Here is a 22,866-nt window from a genome sequence, read left to right on the forward strand (position 1 = left end):
CTTAAGGATGAAGCTGAGGTCATTTGATGTGAGATCTTTTTTTTCCCCCTTAACATATGTGTTTAGTGGTATGAATTTCCTTCCAGCTTCTGTTTTAACTGTGTCCCACAGGTTTTGAAATGCTTATTATTTTGATTTGGTTCAAAACACCTTCTAATTTCTCTTTGCTTTTTTCTTTGACCCATGAGTTATTTAGAAGTGTGTTAGTTTTCTAATAGTTGCAATTTTGGGGGGTACTTTTCTGTTACAGATTTCTAAATTCCCTTGTGGTCACAGAATATAGTTTGTATGATTTGAATCCCTTAAAATTTGTTGATATTTATAGCCCAGATTCTGGTCCATGTTGATAAACACTCCATATATGATCAAAAAGAATGTATATGCTGCTGCTGTTGTGCCAAGTGTTCTAAACCATCAGTTATCACAAGTTGGTTGATAGCATTGTTTAAGACTTTTTTATCCTTTCTCAATTGCTACGAACTTGTTCTATCAATTACTGAGAGGTTATTGAAACCTCCAACTATTAAGGAAATTTTCCTATTTCTCCTTTCATTTCTAACAGCTCTTGCTTCATGTATTTTGAAGCTCCACATGAAATGATTAAACATTTAGGATAAACTGATTCCTCCATGATTATGAAATAACCTTCTTATTTCTTGGTAATCTCTTTTGCTTTTCAATTTACTTTTCCTAATATTAATAAAACCACTACAATAGCTTTTTCTGATTAGTGTTAACATAACATAGTTTTTCCCATCCTTTTGCTTTTAACCTGTTTGCGTCTTTATATTTAATGCAGGCTTTTAAAAAAAAAGATGTTATTTATTTATTTGAGAGAGAGAGAGAGAGCGAGCGAGAGAGTGAGAGAGCCAGCAGGAACAGGGGGAGAGGGAGGGGCAAGGGAGAAGCAGACTGCCCCCTGAGCAGGACCCTGGCATCATAACCTGAGGCAAAAGCAGCTGCTTAACTGACTGAGCCACCCAGGCGCCTTAATGCAGACTTCTTATAGGTAGTATATAACTGGATTTTTAAAATCTAAATTGACAGTTTCTGACTTTTAATGAAGGAGGTGTTTAGACCATTTATATTTATATGATTTTTATATCCCAGAGTTAAAAATCTATCATCTTGAAATATCTTTTCTGTTTCTCCCATCTGTTTTACATTCCCCTTTCCTTCTACTTTTTTTTTTTTTTTGGTTTGTTTTGACTAATTGAATTTTTTTATTCCATTTTATTCATTTTGCTGGCCTATTAGCTACAGTTCTTTTTAATAATTGCAATGATTGCTTTAGCATGTGTAATATACATCTGTTTTAGTTTCCTCAGGCTACTGTAAGAAAATACCAGAAACTGGGTGGCTTACAACAACAAATTTATTTGCTCACTGTTTTGGAGGCAAGAAATCTGAAATCAAGGTATTGGTAGGATTGGTTTTTTTTTTTTTTAAAGATTTTATTTATTTATTTGACAGAGATAGAGACAGCTAGCGAGAGAGGGAACACAAGCAGGGGGAGTGGGAGAGGAAGAAGCAGGCTCATAGCAGAAGAGCCTGACGTGGGGCTCAATCCCAGAATGCCGGGATCACGCCCTGAGCTGAAGGCAGACGCTTAACCGCTCTGCCACCCAGGCGCCCCTGGTAGGATTGGTTTCTGTTGGAGGTGTTGAAGGACAATTTGTTCCATGCTTCTCTCCTAGCTTCTGGTGGTAGCTGACAATCCTTGTTGGCACTTGGTGTCTCTTGTCAATGCATTGCTCCAATATCTTCTTCTGTCTTAACATGGCATTTAACCTTGTGTCTTTGTGCTTTCACAGGGCCATTTTCTCTCTGTCTGTGTCTATGTACCCAAATTTCCGTAATCTTATGAGGACACCAGTTAGTTATTCATTAAGGGCTTGTCCTAATCCAATATACCTCATCTTAATTTGATCACATCTGCAAAAACCATATTTCCAAATAAGGATACATTCACAGGTACGGAAGATTAGAACTTGCAAATATATTTTGGAGGGACCCAATTAAACCTGTAACAACATCTTTAACTTACCATAATCTATCTTCAAGTAATATTGTACCATTTTATGTACGGTAAAAGAGTGTTACAACAGTATACTTTTTTTCTTGGTCTTTATGTTATTATTATCATACATTTACTTCTAAGTATATTATAAACCACACAATACATAGTTACCATTTTTTATTTCATTCGTCTTTGAAAGAATTTTTAGAACTAAGAAAATTCATATTTATCCACATATTTTCCATCTCTAGTACTCTTCATTCTTTTTATAGATCGATATCCCATCTGGTGTCATTTTCTTTCTACTTGAAGTATTCTCTAACATTTCTTAGAATGCAAATCTTCTGGTCGTGATTTCTTTCATACTTTTTCCAACTCTACAAAGTATTTAGCCTTAGTTTTAAAATTGTGGTGAAAAACACATTAAATTTACCATGTTAACTATTTTTAAATGAATGGTTCAGTAATGTTAAGTATATTCATAGTGTCATGCAACAGATCTCTATAACTTTTCTTCTTGTAGCATTTAAACTCTTTACCCACTAAATACTAATTACTCCTCTCCACTCCCCCCACCCTTTGGTAACCACCTTTTTACTTTCTGCTTCTATGGGCTTGGCTTCTGTAGACACTTGATATGAGTGAAATCATACATTATGTGTTCTTTTGTGACTGGTTTATTTTATTTAGCAAATTTCCATCCATTTTGTAGCATATTACAGGATTTCCTGCTTTTTAAAGAATGCATAATATCCCAATGTATATATATGTATATATCACATTTTCTTTATCCGTTTATTCAGTCATGAAGATTTGGATTGTTTCCATCACTCAGCTATTGTGAGTAGTGCTGCAATGAACATGGGTGTGCAAATACCATTTCAAGACTCTCCTTTGAATGCTATTGGATACATACCCAGAAGTGAGATTTCTGGATCATGTGATATTCTTTTCTTTTCTTTTCTTTTCTTTTCTTTTCTTTTCTTTTCTTTTCTTTTCTTTTTTTTTTTTTTTTTTTTTTTTTTTTTAGGAATCTCCGTACTGTTTTCCATGATGGCTGCACCATTTTACACTCCTACGAACAGGGTATAAGTGTTCCAACTTCTCCTTTTCCTCACCAGCACTTATTATTTTCTGTTCTTTTGATAGTTGCTGTCCTGATGAGTATGAGAGGACGTCTCATAGTAATTTTGATTTGCATGTCCCTGATGATTAGTGATGTTGAGCATCTTTTTTTGTGCTTACTGGCCATTTGTGTATATTCTGTAGAAAAATGTCTATTCAAGTCATTTGCCCACATTTTAATTGGATTTATTTGTTGTTATTGAGTTTTAGAAGTTCCTTATATATTCTGGATTAACCTCCTATCACATGTATGATTTATAAATATTTTCTCCCATTCCATAGTTTGCCTTTTTATTCTGTTAATTGCTTCATTGACATGTAGAAGATTTTAAGTTTGATGTCCTTCCATTTATCTACTTTTATTTTGTTGCCTGTGATTTTGATGTCATAGCCAAGAAATCATTGCCAAATACAATGTATTGAAGTGTTTTTATATGTCTACTTTTAGGAGTTGTGTAGTTTTTGGTCTTATATTAGGTCTTTAATCCATTTAGAGTTAGTCGTGTATATGGAGTATGGAAAAAATCCAACTTTATTTATTTATTTATTTATTTTTGTATGTGGATATCCAGTTTTCCAAACACCATTTGTTGAAGAGACCATCCTTTTCCCACTACGTAGTTTTGGCACCCTTGTCAATAATCATTTGTGCATATATGCAAGGGTTTATTTCTGAACTATCTGTTGTGTTCCATTGGTTGATATATCTATCTTTATAACAGCACATCATCTTAATTACTGTTGCTTTGTACTATGTTTTGAGATGAAGAAGTGTGAGGCCTCCAGCTTTGTTCTTGTTTTCCAAGGATGTTTTGGCTAATCAGGGTACCTTGAGGTTCCTATGAATCTTAAGATTTTTTTTTCTATTTCTATAAAAAATGCCATTGGGATTTTGATAGTGATTGCATTAAATCTGTAGATCAATTTGGGTCATATGGACATTTTAACAGTAATGAGTCTTCCAATCCACAAGCACAGGGGTCTTTCCAGTGTCTTTTTTGTTATTTTTAGCAATGTTTTGTAGTTTTGAGTCTGAATCTTTCACCTCCTTGGGTAAGTATATTCCTGAGTATTGTATCCTTTTTGGTACCATAGTAAATGGGATTGTATTCTTAATTTCTTTCTTGTATTGGGCATTGTTATTGTAGAGAAACACAACTAATTCTTGTGTGTTGATTTTGTATCCTGCCATTTTGTTGAAATTGTTTTTAGTTGTAACACTTTTTTCCCTCCTGGGATTTTTAGGTTTTCTATATATAAGATTATGTCATTTGAGAACAGAGATAATTTTACTTTTTTTTTTTCCAATTTCTTTTCTTACCTAATTACTTTTTCTAGAACTTCCAGTATTATATTGATTAATATTGTCAAGTGTGGACATGGTTGCCTTGTTCTTCATCTTAGAGAAGAAGCTTTCAGTCTTCTACCATTGAGTATATTAGCTATGGGCTTTTCATGTGTGACTTTTATTACGTTGAGGTAGTTTCCTTTTTTTTTTTTTTTAAGATTTATTTATTTATTTGAGAGAGTGAGAATGAGAGAACCCAGCGGGAAGGGGCAGAGGGAGAAGGAGAGAGAGTCCCAGGCATACTCTGTGCTGAGCACAGAGTTTGATCTCACGACCCTGAGATAATGACCGGAGTTGGAACCAAGAATTGGGCACTCAACTGACTAACCACTCAGGCACCCTGAGGTAGTTTCCTTCTATTTCTAATTTGTTGAGTAACTTTTATCATAAAAAGTATTTAAGTGTTCTATATTAATTGAGATGATCATGTGGTTTTATCCTTAATTTTGTTAATGCAGTATATTACATTGATATTTTTATATTGAACCATCCTTGCTTTCCAAGTATAAATTCCATTTGGTCACTGCATATGATCTTTTTAATGTTCTGTTGAATTCAGCTTGCTAGTATTTTGTTTAGGATCTTTGCATCAATATTAATCAAGAATATTGCTCTATAGCTTTCTTTTCTGGAATCTTTAACTTTCTTGGTTTTGATATCAGGATAATGCTGTAATGCTGGCCTTATAAAGTGACTATGGGAGCATTCCATCCTTCTAAATTCATAAGCAGAGTTTGAGGGGGATTGGTATTAATTCCTTAAATGTTTGGTACAATTCATCAGTGAAGCCATTTGGTTCTAAGCTTTTCTTTGTTGGGAGCTTTTTAATTACAGCTTCAATCTCCTTACTAGTTAGAGGTATGTTCAGATTTTTATTTCTTCATGATTCAGTCTTGTTGGGTTAGATGTTTCTAGGAATTTGTCCATTGCTTCTAGGTTATCTAGTTTGTTGGAATATAATTATTGATAGTAGTCCCTTATGATCCTTTTTATTTCTGGGACATCAGTTGTAAAAAACCTACTTTCATTTCTAATTTTAGCTATTTGAGTCTTCTTTCTTATTTTCTTAGTTAATCTAACACCGTCATCATCCAGACTCAGAAAGAGAACCTCAGGAAATTCTACAGGTATAAGAAGTACAAGCCCCTGGATCTGCAGCCCAAGAAGACAGGTGCCATGTGCTGTGGTTGAACAAGCACCAGGAAAACCTGAAGATCAAGAAGCAGCAGCTATAGCCGCTGCAGAAGTACCTGGTCAAGGCCTGAGCATTGACATCAATAAAACAAACTGGGGAAAAAAATAGAACTATCATATGATCTGACAATTCCACTTCTGGGTATTTTTCTGAAGGAAACAAAAACACTATGTCCAAAAGATATATGCATTTCCATGTTCATGGCAGCACTTCATAATAGCCAAGACATGGACTCAACCTAAATGTTTACTGATGGATGAATGGATAAAGAAAATGTGATATATATACACAATGGAATATTATTCAGCCATAAAAAGAAGGAAATCTTGCCATTTGTGACATGGATGGACCTTGAGGGCATTATGCTAAACGAAATAAGTCAGACAAAGAAAGACAAATACCATTGATCTCACTTTTATGGGTTATCTAAAAACAAAACAACAGCAACAACAAAACAATTCACAGATACAGATGATGGATTGGTGGTTGCCCGAGATGGTGGATAAAGGATGGGTGAAATGGTGAAGGTGGTCAAAAGGTATAAACTTTTAGATATAAATAAGTCCTGGGGATATAATGTACAGCATTGTGACTGCAGTTAATAACACTGTATTGTATATTTGAAAGTTGCTAAGACAGTAAATCTTGAAAGTTCTCATCAAAAGAAAAAGATGTTTGTAATTATGTGTGGTGATAAATGTTAATTAAGCTTATTGTGATCATTTTGAAATATACACATATATTGAATCATTATGTTGTACACCTGAAACTAATGTTGTTTTTTTTTTTTAAAGATTTTACTTATTTATTTGACAGAGATGGAGACAGCCAGCGAGAGAGGGAACACAAGCAGGGGGAGTGGGAGAGGAAGAAGCAGGCTCATAGCAGAGGAGCCTGACGTGGGGCTCGATCCCATAACGCCGGGATCACGGCCTGAGCCCAACGCAGACGCCTAAGTGCTGTGCCACCCAGGCACCCCTGAAACTAATGTTATGTTAATTATATCTCATTAAAAATCCAACATATAAATACTTAAAAAATAATTAAAACTTTGTCTTTTATAAAAAGAATTTAAATAAATAGGCTTTTTTTAGGTGTGAAAAAGAAAAAAAGGAGGGAGTTGTATGATAGTCAGCTGTGGTGGACTTATTAATTTGTGTGACTTACTATAGAATGGGTGCAGAGTCAAAGGACACTTAAGGCTTGCAGTTTGACACACTCAGCAAAGACATACAGGGGTGCATGTGGGAGGGCCAATAGTGGTCTGACTCTTCTGACACAGATATCAATTGAGTCTAAACATAGTAAGAGGGATTTGGTTTTACTAACCAAATTTAATATATTTGAACTATAATTTGAGGTATTTTAGTAATGCCTTTTGAGGTAACAGTTTTAATTAATATATGGAATAATATATATTTGAGTAATAATTTAAAAAGAGTGCGTTGTTTAGTTTCCACATATTTGTGGATTGTCTTGTTTTCTAATTTCATTGTGGTTAGCAAAGATACTTTGAATGATTTGAATCTTCTTAAATTTTTAAGACTTGTTTTGTGGTCTAACATGTCTCTCTTGGGGGAATGTTCCATACTTTGATTTTCTTTTCATTTCCCTTTGTGTATATTATGTGAATATTTTCTTTGTGATTACCACTGCAATAACATTTTAAAGTTATAATACTCTATTTTAAACTGATCACTTGAAGTATGATAATCACTTCAGTTGTGTGTACAATCTACTCCTTTACATCTCCACTTTTCCTGCTATATGTTACTGATGAGATAGTTACATCTTTTTATAGTTCATTTTCATTAACATAAATTTATGGCTTTTTATGTTTTTCTTAAATTCTACACTAGATTGTAAAGTCATTTGCATCTACACATTATCATACTTAAATGTTCTGTATTTATCTAAATATTTACCTTTACCAGGGAGTTTTATATTTTTGTGTTACTGTTCATTTCTTGTTTTTGTTTTTAAAGATTTATTTATTTTAGAGAGAAAGGAAGAGAGAGAGAGCAAGAGCAGGATGAGGGGTAGAGGGAGAGGGAGTGAGAGAATCCTGCTCAGCATGGAGCCCATTGCAGGGCTCAATCTTACAACCCTGAGATCATGATCTGAGCCAGAATCAAGTGTCGGTTACTTATTTTTTTTTCAAGATTTTATTTATTTGACACAGAGAGAGACAGCTAGCAAGAGAGGGAACACAAGCAGGGGGAGTGGGAGAGGAAGAAGCAGGCTCATAGCAGAGGAGCCTGATGTGGGGCTTGATCCCATAATGCCGGGATCACGCCCTGAGCCGAAGGCAGACGCTTAACCGCTGTGCCACCCAGGCGCCCCTCTCTGAGAAATTCTTAATTACTCCTTTGTTTTTGAAGGACAGATTTTCCAGATATAATATCCTTGGCTGCAGTTTTTTTTCTTTCAGTACTTTGAATATGTCATCGTATTCCCATCCAGCTTACAAGGTTTCCACTGAGAAATCTGCTAACGATCTAGTAGTAGCTCTTTTGTACATAATGATTGCCTTTCCCTCGCTTTCAAGATTCTCTGCTCATGACTTTTGACAGTTTGATTATGATGTCTGTTGGTTCACAAACTGGCTTCTGTACCTGAAGGGCAAGGAGAGACCAAAGCAAGAGGCAGACCACTCCAGATTGGTAGGTAGAAGTTTTAATAAAGAACGTATGTACAAGGTTTGTCTTGGGTGGCCACAAGACACGTAGATCTCTGCCCTCAACCACCAGAAACTTATTTGGTTCAATCACATATACTATCCAGATGGTCTCAATAACACATTGCTCTCTCAAGGCTGCATCCTTGAAGAAAGCTCCCACTATGAGAATGGTGGACAGAATGTATATTCTAGGGACGGGAGGGAGTAAGGAGCCTCCAATTGCCCAGGTCCAGGTTGCAGGTCCACCTGTGATCACATCTTCTTGATTACTTCCTTCAACAATTTCTCTTGTTGTAAATCCCTTTAAATTTTTCCTAATTGGAGTTCCTTGACCTTCTTGGATTTGTATGTCCATTCTTTTCTCAGATTTGGAAAGATTTTGGCAATTATTTCTTCAAATAGTTTCTTTTCATTCTGGGACTCAGATAATGCATATATGGTTCCATTTGATGATACTCCAAAAGTGACTTAAGCTCACTTCGTTTTTCTTCATTCTTTTTTCTTTTTGCTCCTCTGCCACAATAATTTAAAAGTCTTGTCTTTGATTTCATTGCTTATTTCTTCAGATTGATATTGAGTACCTTTAGTGAATTTTTCAATCCAGATATTATATTCCTAAGTTCCAGAATTTCTGTTTGGCTCTTCTTCATAGTTTCTATCTCTTTTGATATTCTCATTATAGTCATGTATTATTTTCTTGATTTCATTTCGTCTGTCAGTGCTCTCTTTTAATTCATTGAGTATCCTTATGACAATAATTTGTCAAGAACTCTTCTTCTGGTTTATCTCTGTTTCTTTAGGGTTAATTTCTGGAGATTTAATTTGTTTCTTTAAATGTGTCATTTTTCTTGTTTCTTACTATGGGTTGTTATTTTTTGTTGGGATTTCAGCATTTGATGAATCACTCCATGCTCCCAAGTTTTTCGATTTGCTTTTTTGTAGGGAGAATTCTCTCTACTCTGCCCAGCCAGAGATTCTGGAGATTGCTTCAGCCTTTTCTGGGGATGCATCTTCTCTGTGCCTAAAGAAGTTTTCCAATTTCTTCTCAAGAGCTCTTGCTGGTGTTGCTCTGTGATACTGTATCGTCTTTGGTGCTGTGGGTAGGCTGCAATATTGGAGTTTTACCTAGTGTTTCTGTGGTAATGAAAACTTTAGTGCATGTTTATGGCCTTTGTTCTCAGACATCCCTATACTGGCACACCATTCCTGTCAGTATTTGGATTCAGGTAAAAGAAAATGGTTCCCTAAAAGTCAGAATGATGGACATAGGTTTCACTTCTCTCTTCCACCAGGGAGAAGGGAGTTGGGGTATTTCTCCTAATTGCGCCACACTGTGTTGGAGTAACAGTTTCTGGATTTCTTATAAAGGTACTTCAACTGTATTTTGTTAAATCTCTGTCTTCATGCGAGGGTCAGGGTCTATGGCTTTCTATTCTGCCATCTTGCTGATGTCACCCTCCCTATTTAGCCTTAGTTTTAGAAAAATATTTCTGCTAGGTATAGGATTCTAGGTTGACTTTTTAAAAAGCAATCTCTACGCCCAACATGGGGCTTGAACTTACAACCCCGAGACCAAGAGTCTCATGTTCCACCAATTGAGCCAGCCAGGTGCCCTGACTTTTTTTTTTAAATGTTAGTACTTAATTATTTTTTTTAAAGTTTTTATTTATTTATTTGAGAGAGAGAGTGTGTGAGTGCAAACAGGGGGAGGGGCAGAGGGAGAGGGACAAGCAGACGCCCTGCTGAGCAGGGAGCCTGATGTGGGGCTTGATCCTAGGACCCTGAGATCATGACTTAAGCCAAAGTCAGACACTTAACTGACAGAGCCACCCAGGCACCCCTTAATGGTAGTACTTTAAAAGTTTTGCTCTACTGTTTTCTGGCTAGCACTGTTACCAGTGAGAAGTCTGTTGTCATTCTTATTTCTGTAGGTGTTTCTCAGGCTCCTACAAAGATTTTCTTTTTCTTACTGGTTTTAAGGAATTTGAAAATGATGTAGTGTGGAAATATTTTTTCTGGTTATTTCTTTTGGTTGGAATTCATTGAGCTTTTTGAATCTGGGGTTTTTAAAAATTTCAGTTTTTCTGTGGTTTAATTAACATATAAAATTATAACATATTTAAAGCGACTTGATATATGTATATGTTGTAAGAGGATTTTCTTCCATCCATTTAATTGACACATCCATCACCTCACATAATTACCCTTTGTGTGTGTGAGAACATTTAAGTTCTAATCACTTAGCAAATTTCAATTGTATAGTACAGTATTATCATTTATAGTCTCTATGTTTTACATTAGATCATCAGATCTATTCATCTTATAGTTGCAAGTTTGTACCCTTTTACAAACTGCTCCCTATTTTCCCACCCTAGCCCCTGGCAAACACTTTTCTTTTTCTTTTTTTAAGATTTTATTTATTTTTCTGAGAGTGCACCCGTGCATGCATACGAGAGAGAGAGCGAGAGAGAGCGAGCGAGCATGTGTGTGCGCACGTGCGCCAGTGCACATGAGCAGGGGAAGGGGTAAAGGGAGAGGGGGACATAGACTCTCCCCTGCCTGACGTGGGGCTCCATCCCAGGACTCTGGGATCATGACCTGAGCCAAAGGCAGACGCTTAACTGACAGCTACCCACGTGCCCGGCAAACACTTTTCTACTCTATGTTTTTACGAGTTTGACTTTTTTTTTTTTTTAAAGATTCCACTTATAAATGATATCATGATACCATGAAGTATTTTCCTTTTTCTGTCTTATTTCACTAAATGTAATGCCCTTAAGTTTCACCCATGTTGTTGCATATAGCAGGATTTCCTTCTTTCTCATGGCTGAAGAATATTGCTATATATATGTCTATAGACACAGATACAGTATATTATTATTTGTATAATATACATTATTATATATATTACTTAAAATATTATAATCATTCAATTATAATTGTATATATTATCATATACAATATTATTTTTTTAAAGATTTATTTGTTAGAGAAAGCATGAGTGGGGGGGAAGGGGTGGAGGGAAAGGGAGAGAGAGAATCTTTCTGAGTGTGGAGCCTGATGCAAGGTTTGATTTCATGACCCTGAGATCATGACCTGAGCCAAAATCAAGAGTGGGATGCTTAATGGACCGAGCCACCCAGGCATCCCCCCATACAATATTATAGATTGTTGTACACATATATACAATGTATATAAACACAATAGAGTATATATCTCTCTCACATCTTTATCCATACATCCATTGATGGACATTAAAGTTGTTTCCATATCTTGGCTCTTGTGAATAATGCTGCAATAAACATGGGAATATAGATCTCTTTAATATCATGTATTCATTTGTTTTGCATATATACCTAGGAATGGGACTGCTGGATTATATGGTAGTTCTATTTTCAATTTTTTGAGAAAACTCCATACTGGTTTCCATAGTGGCTGCACCAATTTACATTCCCACACTGCACAAGGGTTCCCCCTTTTTTTTTTTACATCCTCACCAACATTTTTTATCTCTTGTCTTTTAGATGGTAGCCATCCTAAAGGTATGAGTTGCTATCTCATTGTGATTTGGGTTTGCATTTCTCTGATGATTAGTGATGTTGACCACCTTTTTGGATACTTGCTGGCCATTTATGTCTTTTCTGGAAAAGTGTTTATTAGGTTCCTTTGCCCATTTAAAAAATCACATTGTTTGCTTTTTGCTCTGAGTTGTAGGAGTTCCTTATATACTTAGCTTATACTTAGCTTCTTATATGAGATGTGGTTTGCAAATATTTTCTCCTGTTCAGTAGGTTGCCTTTTCATTTTGTTGATAGTTTACTTTGTTGTGCAGAAACTTTTTAGTTTGATATGGTCCCATTTGTTTATTTTTCCTTTTGTTGCCTTTGGTTAAGGTGTCAAATCAAAGAAAAAAATCATTGCCAAGACTGATGTCATGAAGCTTACCCCCTGTGTTTTCTTCTAAGAGTTTTAGGACTTTAGGTCTTAAATCTAAGTCTTTATTTTTATTTTTTTAAAGATTTTACCTATTTATTTGACAGAGATAGAGACAGCCAGCGAGAGAGGGAACACAAGCAGGGGGAGTGGGAGAGGAAGAAGCAGGCTCATAGCAGAGGAGCCTGATGTGGGGCTCGATCCCAAAACGCTGGGATCATGCCCTGAGCCGAAGGCAGACGCTTAACCACTGTGCCACCCAGGCGCCCCTAAATTTAAGTCTTTAATCCATTTGGATTGATTTTTTTATGTGGTGTGAGATAGGGGTCCAATTTTATTATTTTGCATGTGGCTTTCCATGGTCACATGTAGGAGATGAATCTCATCAATTACCCTGGCTTGTTTTTCTGTTTGTCTCTGAAATCTGTGATTGTCCAAGTCACCTTCTTTGTTCTTGGTGGTTCCCAGCAGTTGAATCCATCAGTGTCTCAAAGGGGAGGATCTCAGTCAGCATCTAAAAGCAGGCTGGTTGGAGGCTGGATGCTATAGGCAGGAGCTAGGAAAATGTGTAGACTACCTCCAGGGAGAAAGTGGTAGTTGAGTTTTTGCCTATTTTCTCGGCACTGGGCTGGGATACATAGCCATAGGAGGTGCTCTTGAGCTCATCAAGAACTTCTTTATTACAATCCTATAGGACTACTGACTGAATGCAAGTCCCATTGGCTCTTTGAGCAAGGCAGTCCAGGTGCCAATACCTTAGGTGGCAACTGATAAAAGCAGAGAGAAAATCAATACGATACATTGCAAGCAATGCAATGTAATACAATCCAATACAAAAATGGGGAAAAATCACATGGTTTAGGTAGTTGGGGGAACTGGAAGAGAAAAGGCAAGAGAGAAGGTAACTTCTCACACTAGGGACCATATCTTAGTCATTGTTATATACGAAGTAGGGAAAACAGACAACGTAAACACATTTATTGAGCACCACCTATATGCCAGGTATGGTATGGTATTGTTCCATGTACTTTAATCTTTGTAATCTCACTGCAAAGTGAGATTATTAGTTATTAGTATATTTTGTGAGTTATTAGTATATTTTGAGGAAACACAGAAAGGTTAACTTGTTCAATGTGTGATATACAATGTCTTTCATACACTAGGTCTTGAATCAATATTAGCTGAATAAGTGAATACATATTGATTCATATGAGAGATATCTTGCGAATTTTCTTCACTGTGCTTCTTCTTTCTAATCTTTCCTAGAAAATTGCTAAAATCATTAACTGCAGCCAGGGAAAGGGCTGTGATCACTGGTATGGAGTCCCAGCAACAATAACAGTAGTAGCAGTAACACGTGTAGACTTCCTGTGAGTTGGCCACTGTTTCAATTTACATATATTAACTCATTTAATCCCAACAACACTATGAAGTCAGTAAAATCTTTATTCTTTATTTTACAGATGAGGAAACGCAGGTGTAGAGAGGTGAAATGGCTTGTTAAAAGTCATCCTGTTGGTAAGTAGTAAAGCTGACATTTGAACCTGAGAGATGAGCCCAGGCTGTACTTAACACCTCTGACCCATCTTGTCTCTATTACCTTGCTTCCTTTCACCTAGCATCACCTTTGGGTTCAAGCCTAGATCAAGGTTTCCCTAATTTCCTCTTTCAGGCCTCTTAAAGCCACTTTGGCAAGTTACTGCTTTCCATCACTAGAGGAAAATATCAATAGACTTCCCAGCTTTTTCTATTGTAGAAATGGCAAAGTGAAGTCATGGAGTGAGGTACCAATCTTGTCAGCTTTCAGGTGGCAGGGGACAGTAACCTAAGTCAACCTTGCTGTATTTCCCAGATTACTACCTCAGCATATGAACAAATAAAACATAGAATTTATAGAGCTTCTACAAATCAAATGGGCCAAGGACATGAACAGAAAACTCAAAAAGGAGGCCAGTATTTTTATTTAAACTTAACTAGATTCATTTTTACTTTTTAATTTTTAGTTTTTGCCTTGAGATTGGTACACTTAAAAAAGATTGATGTGGCTGAAACGAGAACAACAGTAAAGATGTGAGGGGCATGAAGGACAGTAAGAAGGTAATAGGATTGATGGATCATAGGTTCTGGTGAGGTTATAGTAATGCGGGTTGTGGAGAGTGAATGAGCAGGAAGGACAGGAGGTAGTGATCAGAAAAATGGAATTTTAAAATTAAGAATGTAGAGAATTTGAACTTAATGACTCAGGCTACAGCAACATAGTCAATAAAAATATATAAATCATGTCTGAAATATTTTAATGACATATTTAAATTTTTTACATAATTCTTCAAAACTTGTGTATTTTACACTTACAACACATCTTAACTAGTCACATTTCAAATGCTCAGTAGCCACATGTGGCTTAGTGACTATTATACTGGATGGCACAGTTCTAGAGTATGACCATGGGACTAAGTGGTCAGGTAGAGAGACCAGGGTGTTGGAAAGATCACCTATGTGAATACTGGAATCACCAAGAATGTTACTCAGTCACTAAAAAAAATATGTTAGACCTATATGTAATGAGTTGAAAATACCTGCAAGACACATAGTGCAGTGAAAATTAATTTTCAGTATACTATGTGTAAATAATATTATTTTAAAAAATACGTTAAGTTACAAAAGAATACTGCAAGGAAAGAGGCATGCTAACTTGATAGTGGTTCCCTCTGGAGAATGGAGTAGAAATAGGATGTGCGAGTGCAGATGTGGGAGACTTTCAAATTTTGCACTATATTTTTCTGGGTCATTTGAATATGGTACATTGAATATGGTACATTCATGTATTATCTTTGTATAATAATTTTTTTAAAAAGTTAAAATATGAATACCATTGATCCAGTTATCAGTTTAACTTTGTTCCCCCCTAGTCACCTGCCCTTTCCTCAGTTTCAAGTATCATGAATTATTCTGAGAACAAGTTGGATAGCTAACTAGCTAGTTTTATTTTGATTTTTTTCATTAGCACTAGGGTGTATCCCAGTTTGTTACCTATGATGTCATAGAGCACCTTGATAAGACTTCCATTTTGCTTTGGATTGCTTGGGGCCTCAGATGACCAAATCTTATCTCAAGATATACACAGTTAAGATAAGGAGAACTGTGGGGCTCCATTCTGTACCTTATTCATCAGACAGTGCTCATTTCCTGAACTAAGATAAAAGAATGCTCTCGAAGACTTTAGAAAGTATGCTGTAATCTCTTTCCTTAAATTTTGAGCTCCTTGAGGGCAGGGACTGAATCTTTGGACCCCCAGTATCTATATTAATGCACAGCATAATAGGCATCCAATAAAAGTTCCTCTGACAGCACATTTGTTAATGATAAGAGGCTAGAAAGTATACAGAATAAGAATGTAGGGTAGAGGAATGGGCTGTATGTTAATTTCTGTGTTGCTTTCTTACAAACTTTCAACTGCTCCTTCAAAATATAGGTCAAATGACACTTTTTTCCCTTAGTTTTCCCTTCCGCCCAAGTAGTTAATAGTCATATCCTCAGTATGCCCACAGAATTATTTGTGTTCCTCTCAAACTTTCTCTTGCTATGTGTTCACATTTTAAATTTCTCTTCTGATTGTGGGTTCCTTCTGGGTTAAGGACCATTCCTTATTACATGTTACAAGGTACCTGAGACACAAGGTGCTTAATAAATGTCTCATGAGTGAATAGACAAATAGAGCAGAACTTGAAGTCTCAAACCCATTTCCACACACAATGAAGAAAGATGAAACTTACATTTAAATACTGAATTACTGAATATTTATTGAGAACCTGCTGTATACCAGGCAAAAGGAACAGAAACAAACTGTCCAGAGTTACTTTTAACTGCTTCAGCAATGCCTGAGTCCTCATCATAAAAAAACCCATTCTGCTGACTTAGTATCCATTCACTCTTTAATCTTCATGTACAGTTTTCTCAAATGTACTTTCAAATCTTGCATAATGCTGTAGACCATTAAATATTCCAAAGACCGTCTGAAAGACTAGAGGAATCATCATTGCTTTTATCTCTGTTTGACAAAGCAGCACCCAGTAAAGTAAAACCCTTCCTTTTGGTGGCAGTGGAACAGTATGATACCTAAAAAAGAAAAATAATTAAGAACTTCTTCTGGATGTATTTTCTATGAAAAGTTCATGGATTTCTCCTAAATGGATAATTTCTATTCTATGGTCTTTCATGTAGATAGCAAAAAGGTTTAAAGCTAGCTATTTGAAGTGCCAAGCTATATTAAAATTTAATTAAAATGTGTCACTGGCAGCTAAAGAATAAGAAGTTTATGAACATTTAAAAAAAAAATGGAGGGAGGAAGGAAGGAAGAAAAGGAACAAACAGACAAACTTACTTGACTGCCAGGCGTCCATTTTTAGAAAAAGCCAAACCACAGGGATATAAAACACCACATACAATGCCAATCAGTGAACTTCTCAGAACACAATTTTCCTGGCTTATGTTGCCTGGAAAACAAAAGTAAATTTGGTTTCCTTTTAAAACTCAGGATAAGAACTATTAAGACAGTCTTGTGCCCTTACAGAGTAGTTATCTGTACTGTCTTCAATCATAGTGAAACAATAGAAAGAATATTAGAAATTCAGTCTAGGCACATGATAGACTAAATGCACGTTTAAAAATGCTTTTATTAACATAAGGAGAGTTACCGCTTATTTTTATTTTTAAATGACAGAGAGAGAGAGAGAGACAGTGAGAGAGGGAACACAAGCAGGGGTAAAGGGAGAAGCAGGCCTCCAGCTGAGCAGTGAGCCCGATGTGGGGCTTGATTCCAAGACCCTGGGACCATGACCCGAGCCAAAGGCAGACGCTTAATGGCTGAGCCACGCACGCACCCTGAGAGTTATCTCTTATATATATAATTGTTGCAGAAAGCAATTTCACAATGAAAAATACTAAACCAGCAGACCCAGAAATCTGGATTCTAGGTTAATACATTTTTATTGTCTTTGTGTCAGGCATGTATTGGTGATATAATGTTGCATAAAAGAGACCCAATCTCTAACCTTTAGGTGAGTCCACTAGGAAAGAAAGAATGACATTTTTATTTAAATAAATATGTTTAATATTTATGTTAACTATATTTAATATTATTTAAATAAATAAAATTTTAAGTGTGCACAATGCTTTGAAGGTAAAATGAATAGAGAATGTATCTAGAAACCTAATCTACCCTGAGGGAATCAGAGAACGTTTCCCTGGGAAAGAGATATTTAAGCAGGGACCTGATAAATAGGATTTAGAGGTTCCACCATTACTAGTTATGAAACTTAAGGCAAGGGGAGGAGGCAGGAAATAACATTAGAAGCCCACAATCAGCCAGATACCTCATTTGGCATTTAACATACAGTATTTTAATCATCACAACAGTCCTGTGAGGTAAGTACTAGTAGTCCTAGCTTATAGATTAGACATCTGAGTCTCAGATTAAATGACTTGCCCATTGTCACAAAACTTAAGTGGTGGGAGGCAGAATCTGAAATCACGTGTGCAGTATGCCAAAGCCTGTTTTTTCCCCCAGTATGTTATGCCATTTCTTAGCATACCTGAACATGTCTTAGCTTTGGTTGTGTATCTGTAAAGAGGACACAATACTACTTGCCCTGCCTAATCAGGACAACTGTTGTGGGGATGAAATAGGACAATATACGTGAAGGTACTTTTTAAGTGGTAAAGCAATATACAAGCATTTGTGATCATTATCAACAGTAGCAACAGTATATGTTAATGTGTAATTTTACTTAAACATAAACACATTATACATTAATGAATTTAAATTTACCCGAATACAAAGCATCCGTTACAAGGAGCTTATAAGTGACTATAGTAGACAAAAACGGAAGTGTAGTCAGGGATGCATATGTCTTCAAAGCATCATGTTTAACCTTGAAGCATTGTCTGAAAATGAAGTTGGCTATTATTCCAGAGAAACTAGCTGCTGTTCCAAAGAACACTGTGCCATATATATTTAAAGTCCTAACAGGAAAAACAAAGAGAAAAATTACATTCAACATAATATTCTCTTAATGGATATATCCTTTTCTGAGTAGTCATTTATTATTACATATTTACTCAACATCAAATATTTCTTGAACACCTACTATGCAAAAGACATTTTCTATGTGTTGAGGATGGGGCAGTGAATAAAGAAAAGAAATCCCACCTCTCATGGAACTTGCATTCTAATGAGAGGATAAAAGTCTCTTTCTGAAATCACTTAGAGTGGTTCTAAAATGGAACTCTTTTAAGAGATAAAATTTTGGCCACAAATAAAAATTAATAATTCCAATATAGCCAAATTTTATAAGATATCTAAGAATATTGCTTTTGCTACTAAAAGTATTAATTTAAGTCATATGAACAAAGTTGTTTACATCTGGTTAGGCCCTTTAGCAAATAACTATTTCTTAATTAGTGCAGATATATTTCAAATAATTTGTATAGGATTTCTAAAACTTCATGCGAAGAGATTTGACAGATCTAGTTTTACTGATTCTGACTCATACCTAAATTCAGAAATGTCTGAGGTCTAAGATTAACATCCTTTTATTTTCTTCTTGAGCTCTGTTATTTAAATTGAAACGGTAATATAACACTATATGTACATCATGGAATCTGTATTCCTCTGCTGAATTCAGCACTGTGCTGAGTTAATCAATTCTAAACTGAATTTAATACAATTGAACATCAATTAAATATAAGTAGCTCCCAAAATGTATTTTCCTAATTGCTTTTAATTTAAAAATGTTTATTGTACAAATAACATTTCAACAGTAATTCTGGACATTTTCTTTTTTAAGAAGCAAAAGAAATGATCCACAGTCCCAATATTCCAACAAACCACTATTTTCATCTGTCCATGTTTCCCTCCAGTTTTTTCATAAACTTTCTGGAAAACCAACTCAATAAAGTTAATAGGATCTTAGATACTCAGAAACAATGGTAATATAGAAGATGTGCAAATAAAGTTATTGACTTTCAGTCTGGGTGTGTCTCTTACTTTTCTTTTCTAAGATATTCAAATTTTTTTTCTATGATTTCGATGACCATTGGTCTTCTGAATTTTGCATCTTCCAAAGAAAGACTGCGCTGACCATGTGTGTATGCTGCCATTCTGATGTCCTGGAAAACACAAAATTTCAGAACCATAATAGCTAATGATATTAATAATAAATCTTATAAATTTTAGATTCAGATCAAAAAGCATTTAGACCCTGGTAAAATGTCATCTGCTTTCACATACTTCGTCAATAATTCAATTAATATTCAGTAGCTCTTATTGTCTGCTAGACAATGGCTTTTTGAGAAATCAGTAGAATAACGATCATCTCTACTTTTGTAGATGAGAAAAATGAGGTTCAGAAAAGGTGACTTGCCTTAGGACCTAGTGTAGAAGGATAACTTCCTGAGATACTGAATTTTTGTTTTTCTTACAGTTTTCCCCAAAGGTAGCCAGGTCCTTTGTAGTTCTTGATCTAGCTTTTTCAGAGCTAGAAGGAAACAATAGCTACTTGTTGACAACTGTCTCATGAAAGCCTGAGCTCATTTTGGAGATTATGTTGAATTTCCTGGAGAAGGAGAGCAGGGATTGCCTTGGAGAATAATGAAAGAGAACATCAGAGAGAGGGACACTATTCCAGGCTAGATTGAGGTAATGCTCATGGATACCTTGGATTACATAAATTATATATCCAGCTCTCAAGGAGCATCTGGGGCAGAAACACAGCCTTTGCTGGAAACTATATGTAGTATACCAGGGAGCCTGGACCCGTGGCACTGGGCTCCAGGATGTGAAGGTTCCTGTGTCCCAAGTGTGATGCATGAACACACAGTTGCCAATGTCAAGGGACCAAGAGGGTTTGTACAGTAGCATCTTAACAGAAAGTAAAAAACAGTGATAAACAAAACAAAACAAAATTGGATCCTAAGAAAGGATCCTTTCTGACTGTTTTGCTCTGGGTAGGACTCTTGGGTCTCTGTGAAAAGTCTTAACAATAACATTTGTTAAATCTTTTGCCACACTGGCGTGGGATTCCAGATTAGCTGATAAATAGATTAAAAAAATTATGGCCCTTCACAGTTTATACTGACTTCCATTTTAACACTTATAGTAAGGGCATAGACTAGATCTCAAATTTCAGGAGTTGTGGGCAAGAGAATTAGAGTGGATTAAGCATAATGAACTCAGAAGATAATAAATCAGTGATTCTCAACCTTAAGTTTGCACAAGAATCACAAGCGGGGTTTATTTGAAATGCAGTCTCTTGAGCTCCCTCAGGATACCTGGATTCAATAGGAGTAGGGTGAAGTCTAGAAATCTGCATTTTAATAGACCAAGTGATGCTGACACTAGTAATCAGTGGACACATGCTGTAATTGTTGAACATCACTGTAATACTCATTTGCTGAATAAGTGATATGTACCAATCTTAACCGTAACTAATGAAAGGCTAATTCATCCATGGCATCAACATTCTGAAGGTATGGGCTTCTTTGAACTTTCATATATTATTACACAATGAGTAATAATGAACAATTTTCTTGCCCAGCATCATTGCAGAATTGGACTCTAAGCCAGTATGATCTTTTTCTTTAAAATATCTGAGAGGACAGAGAAAAAATTATAAATTACAATTTCTTACGGATGAGATTTAATCTTTTGGCTCTTCTGGACATATAAATGGAAAATGGAAGATACAGTAATATCTAAGAGAGATTCTATATCTAATCCATCTAATATACTATGAAGGCAGATATCAGTAACAAGGTAATTTATCATGTTTATTTAAAATAAATGTTTATTTTGCTGTCATCCAATTCATTTAAGTCCCTTACTTCCCACAAAGAAAACTCTCAGGCAATGCCTTGAACCAACCTTCTACCTTATCTACACTATCAGTACAGAGAACCCAGACACCCATATTATGATTCTAAAACACCGAAACAGGACAAATACTTACTGAGTGCAAATATTTATTTAGCGCCTAATCTTTGGAAGGCACTGTTATTAAAGCAGAGAAATAGACTAGTAATTTTTTGATAGACTTTTAACAAGTACTGAAATATAAAGACTTTGTGATAACCAACTTTTTTTAATTTTAATTTTTAAATTTTTTGTTTAAATTCTAGTTAACAGTCTAATATTGGTTTCAGAATTTAGTGATTCATCACTTACATAAAACACCCTGTGCTCATCATAAGAAGTGCCCTCCTTAATACTCATTACCTATTTAGACCCTGGTAAAATGTCATCTGCTTTCACATACTTCATCACCCACCTCCGTCCATCAAATATAACCATCATTTTATCTAAAAGTTGACTAGTCCAAGGCCACTCAACTGGTCACCACGATTATCCCAGTAAGAGTGTATGTATTCAGGTTTATAGTCTGCAAAGCATTTTACAGTTTTGATTACTTTTATGTGTATTATTTTACCTGACTTTTTTGAATTTTATTTAATACTCATCATTTACACAGTGCCTGGTATTTGACAGACCCCAGGATAATTAAGATGCAGTTGTGTCCTCTGGAATCCACAACCCAACCGAGGTCAGGACAAAAAGGCAGGTAATTGAAAGGCAGAATTAGTGTGCCATAAGAATGAAACCAAACCAAACAATAAGCATAAGAAAAACCAAACTTAAGCTAGCCAGGTAAGTGTAGGAAAGTTTCCCGGAGTAAGTAACGTTTAAACGAGTATCTGAAAGAGGAGAATTTGGTGGGGGTGGGGTGGGGAGAAGTTACACGGAAGTATTTCAAGTTGAAAGCCGGCGCAAAGAAGACAAAAGAAAAGAAACTGCAAGCAATCGGGACTGGACTTCAGGTCTCCTTTCCCTCCGCCTCTTTCCATAACAACAGGGAGCTTCGTTGACTGTGCCCTGAAAGAACATGGAGGCTGTTCTCTTTAGATTTTGAAATTTCACCATTTCAGAAAAGTCCGTTAATGTACTGAGGCTGCAGAAATCACGACTTATACGGCCCCGGGTTTCCGCCTACCTTGGGCGCTTCCCCAGCTCTCAGCGGCACCACACCTGCATCCTTCAGGTCAGCCCCAGCCTCACGCCCGAGCGCCGCCATTTTGGCGGCTCACATGACTAGCGGTGGGTGGGTACCCAGAACGCCCGGAGCGGGAAGTGGTGCCGGCTCACGCCTCTGGCCTGCAGCCCCGGCCCTCCCCGGTCCAGTCAAAAGCCGCGCCCTCCATCCTGGCTGTGATTGGGCGTGGCGTCCAGAAATGAGGGCCGCTCATTGGCTTCGAGGAGTTCCAGACGCCCGTGGGTCCGCCTTCTTGCCAGCCCTACATTCCCTTACCGTGCTATTTGTTAGCCGAGCTCCCTCTCCTCTCTTGCTGAGGGGGATACGTGGGGCGGTCCGAGCGCAGGGATGTTGCTGCGCGCTTTTCTCTCTTCTGGGCACCTCCGTTAGCTGGGGCCGACCTGCCCACCCCTTTCACTCCTTGAGGGAGTTCTCCCCTCTGGCCTGGTTCGTGTGTTATGGCTTCGGCTTCCCGGGCATCTC

General features: G+C 36.5%; 1 protein-coding gene across 3 annotated transcripts; it reads right to left on the minus strand.

Moving 5' to 3' along the window:
* Positions 1–16,070: 16,070 nt before the first annotated feature.
* TMEM126B (transmembrane protein 126B) lies at positions 16,071–22,513 on the minus strand. 3 transcript variants are annotated; one of them, XM_019797576.2, is made up of 6 exons: positions 22,345–22,471; positions 19,723–19,836; positions 19,347–19,468; positions 18,129–18,322; positions 16,683–16,794; positions 16,071–16,417 (listed from the first exon to the last, which is right to left on the minus strand). In XM_019797576.2, exons 3-6 carry the CDS (start codon positions 19,457–19,459, stop codon positions 16,234–16,236), a joined length of 603 nt encoding a protein of 200 aa, XP_019653135.1. In that variant the 5' UTR covers positions 19,460–19,468; positions 19,723–19,836; positions 22,345–22,471; the 3' UTR covers positions 16,071–16,233. The 3 variants fall into 3 exon arrangements, with proteins under 3 accessions (XP_019653135.1, XP_034522128.1, XP_002917343.1); XM_034666237.1 differs by lacking the exon at positions 19,723–19,836 and having other exon boundaries at positions 18,129–18,244; positions 22,345–22,513; XM_002917297.4 differs by lacking the exon at positions 19,723–19,836 and having other exon boundaries at positions 22,345–22,502.
* Between the last annotated feature and the right edge of the window lie 353 nt (positions 22,514–22,866).

Source organism: Ailuropoda melanoleuca, chromosome 8, assembly GCF_002007445.2.
Source record: "Ailuropoda melanoleuca isolate Jingjing chromosome 8, ASM200744v2, whole genome shotgun sequence".
Classification (NCBI taxonomy): Eukaryota; Metazoa; Chordata; class Mammalia; order Carnivora; family Ursidae; genus Ailuropoda; species Ailuropoda melanoleuca.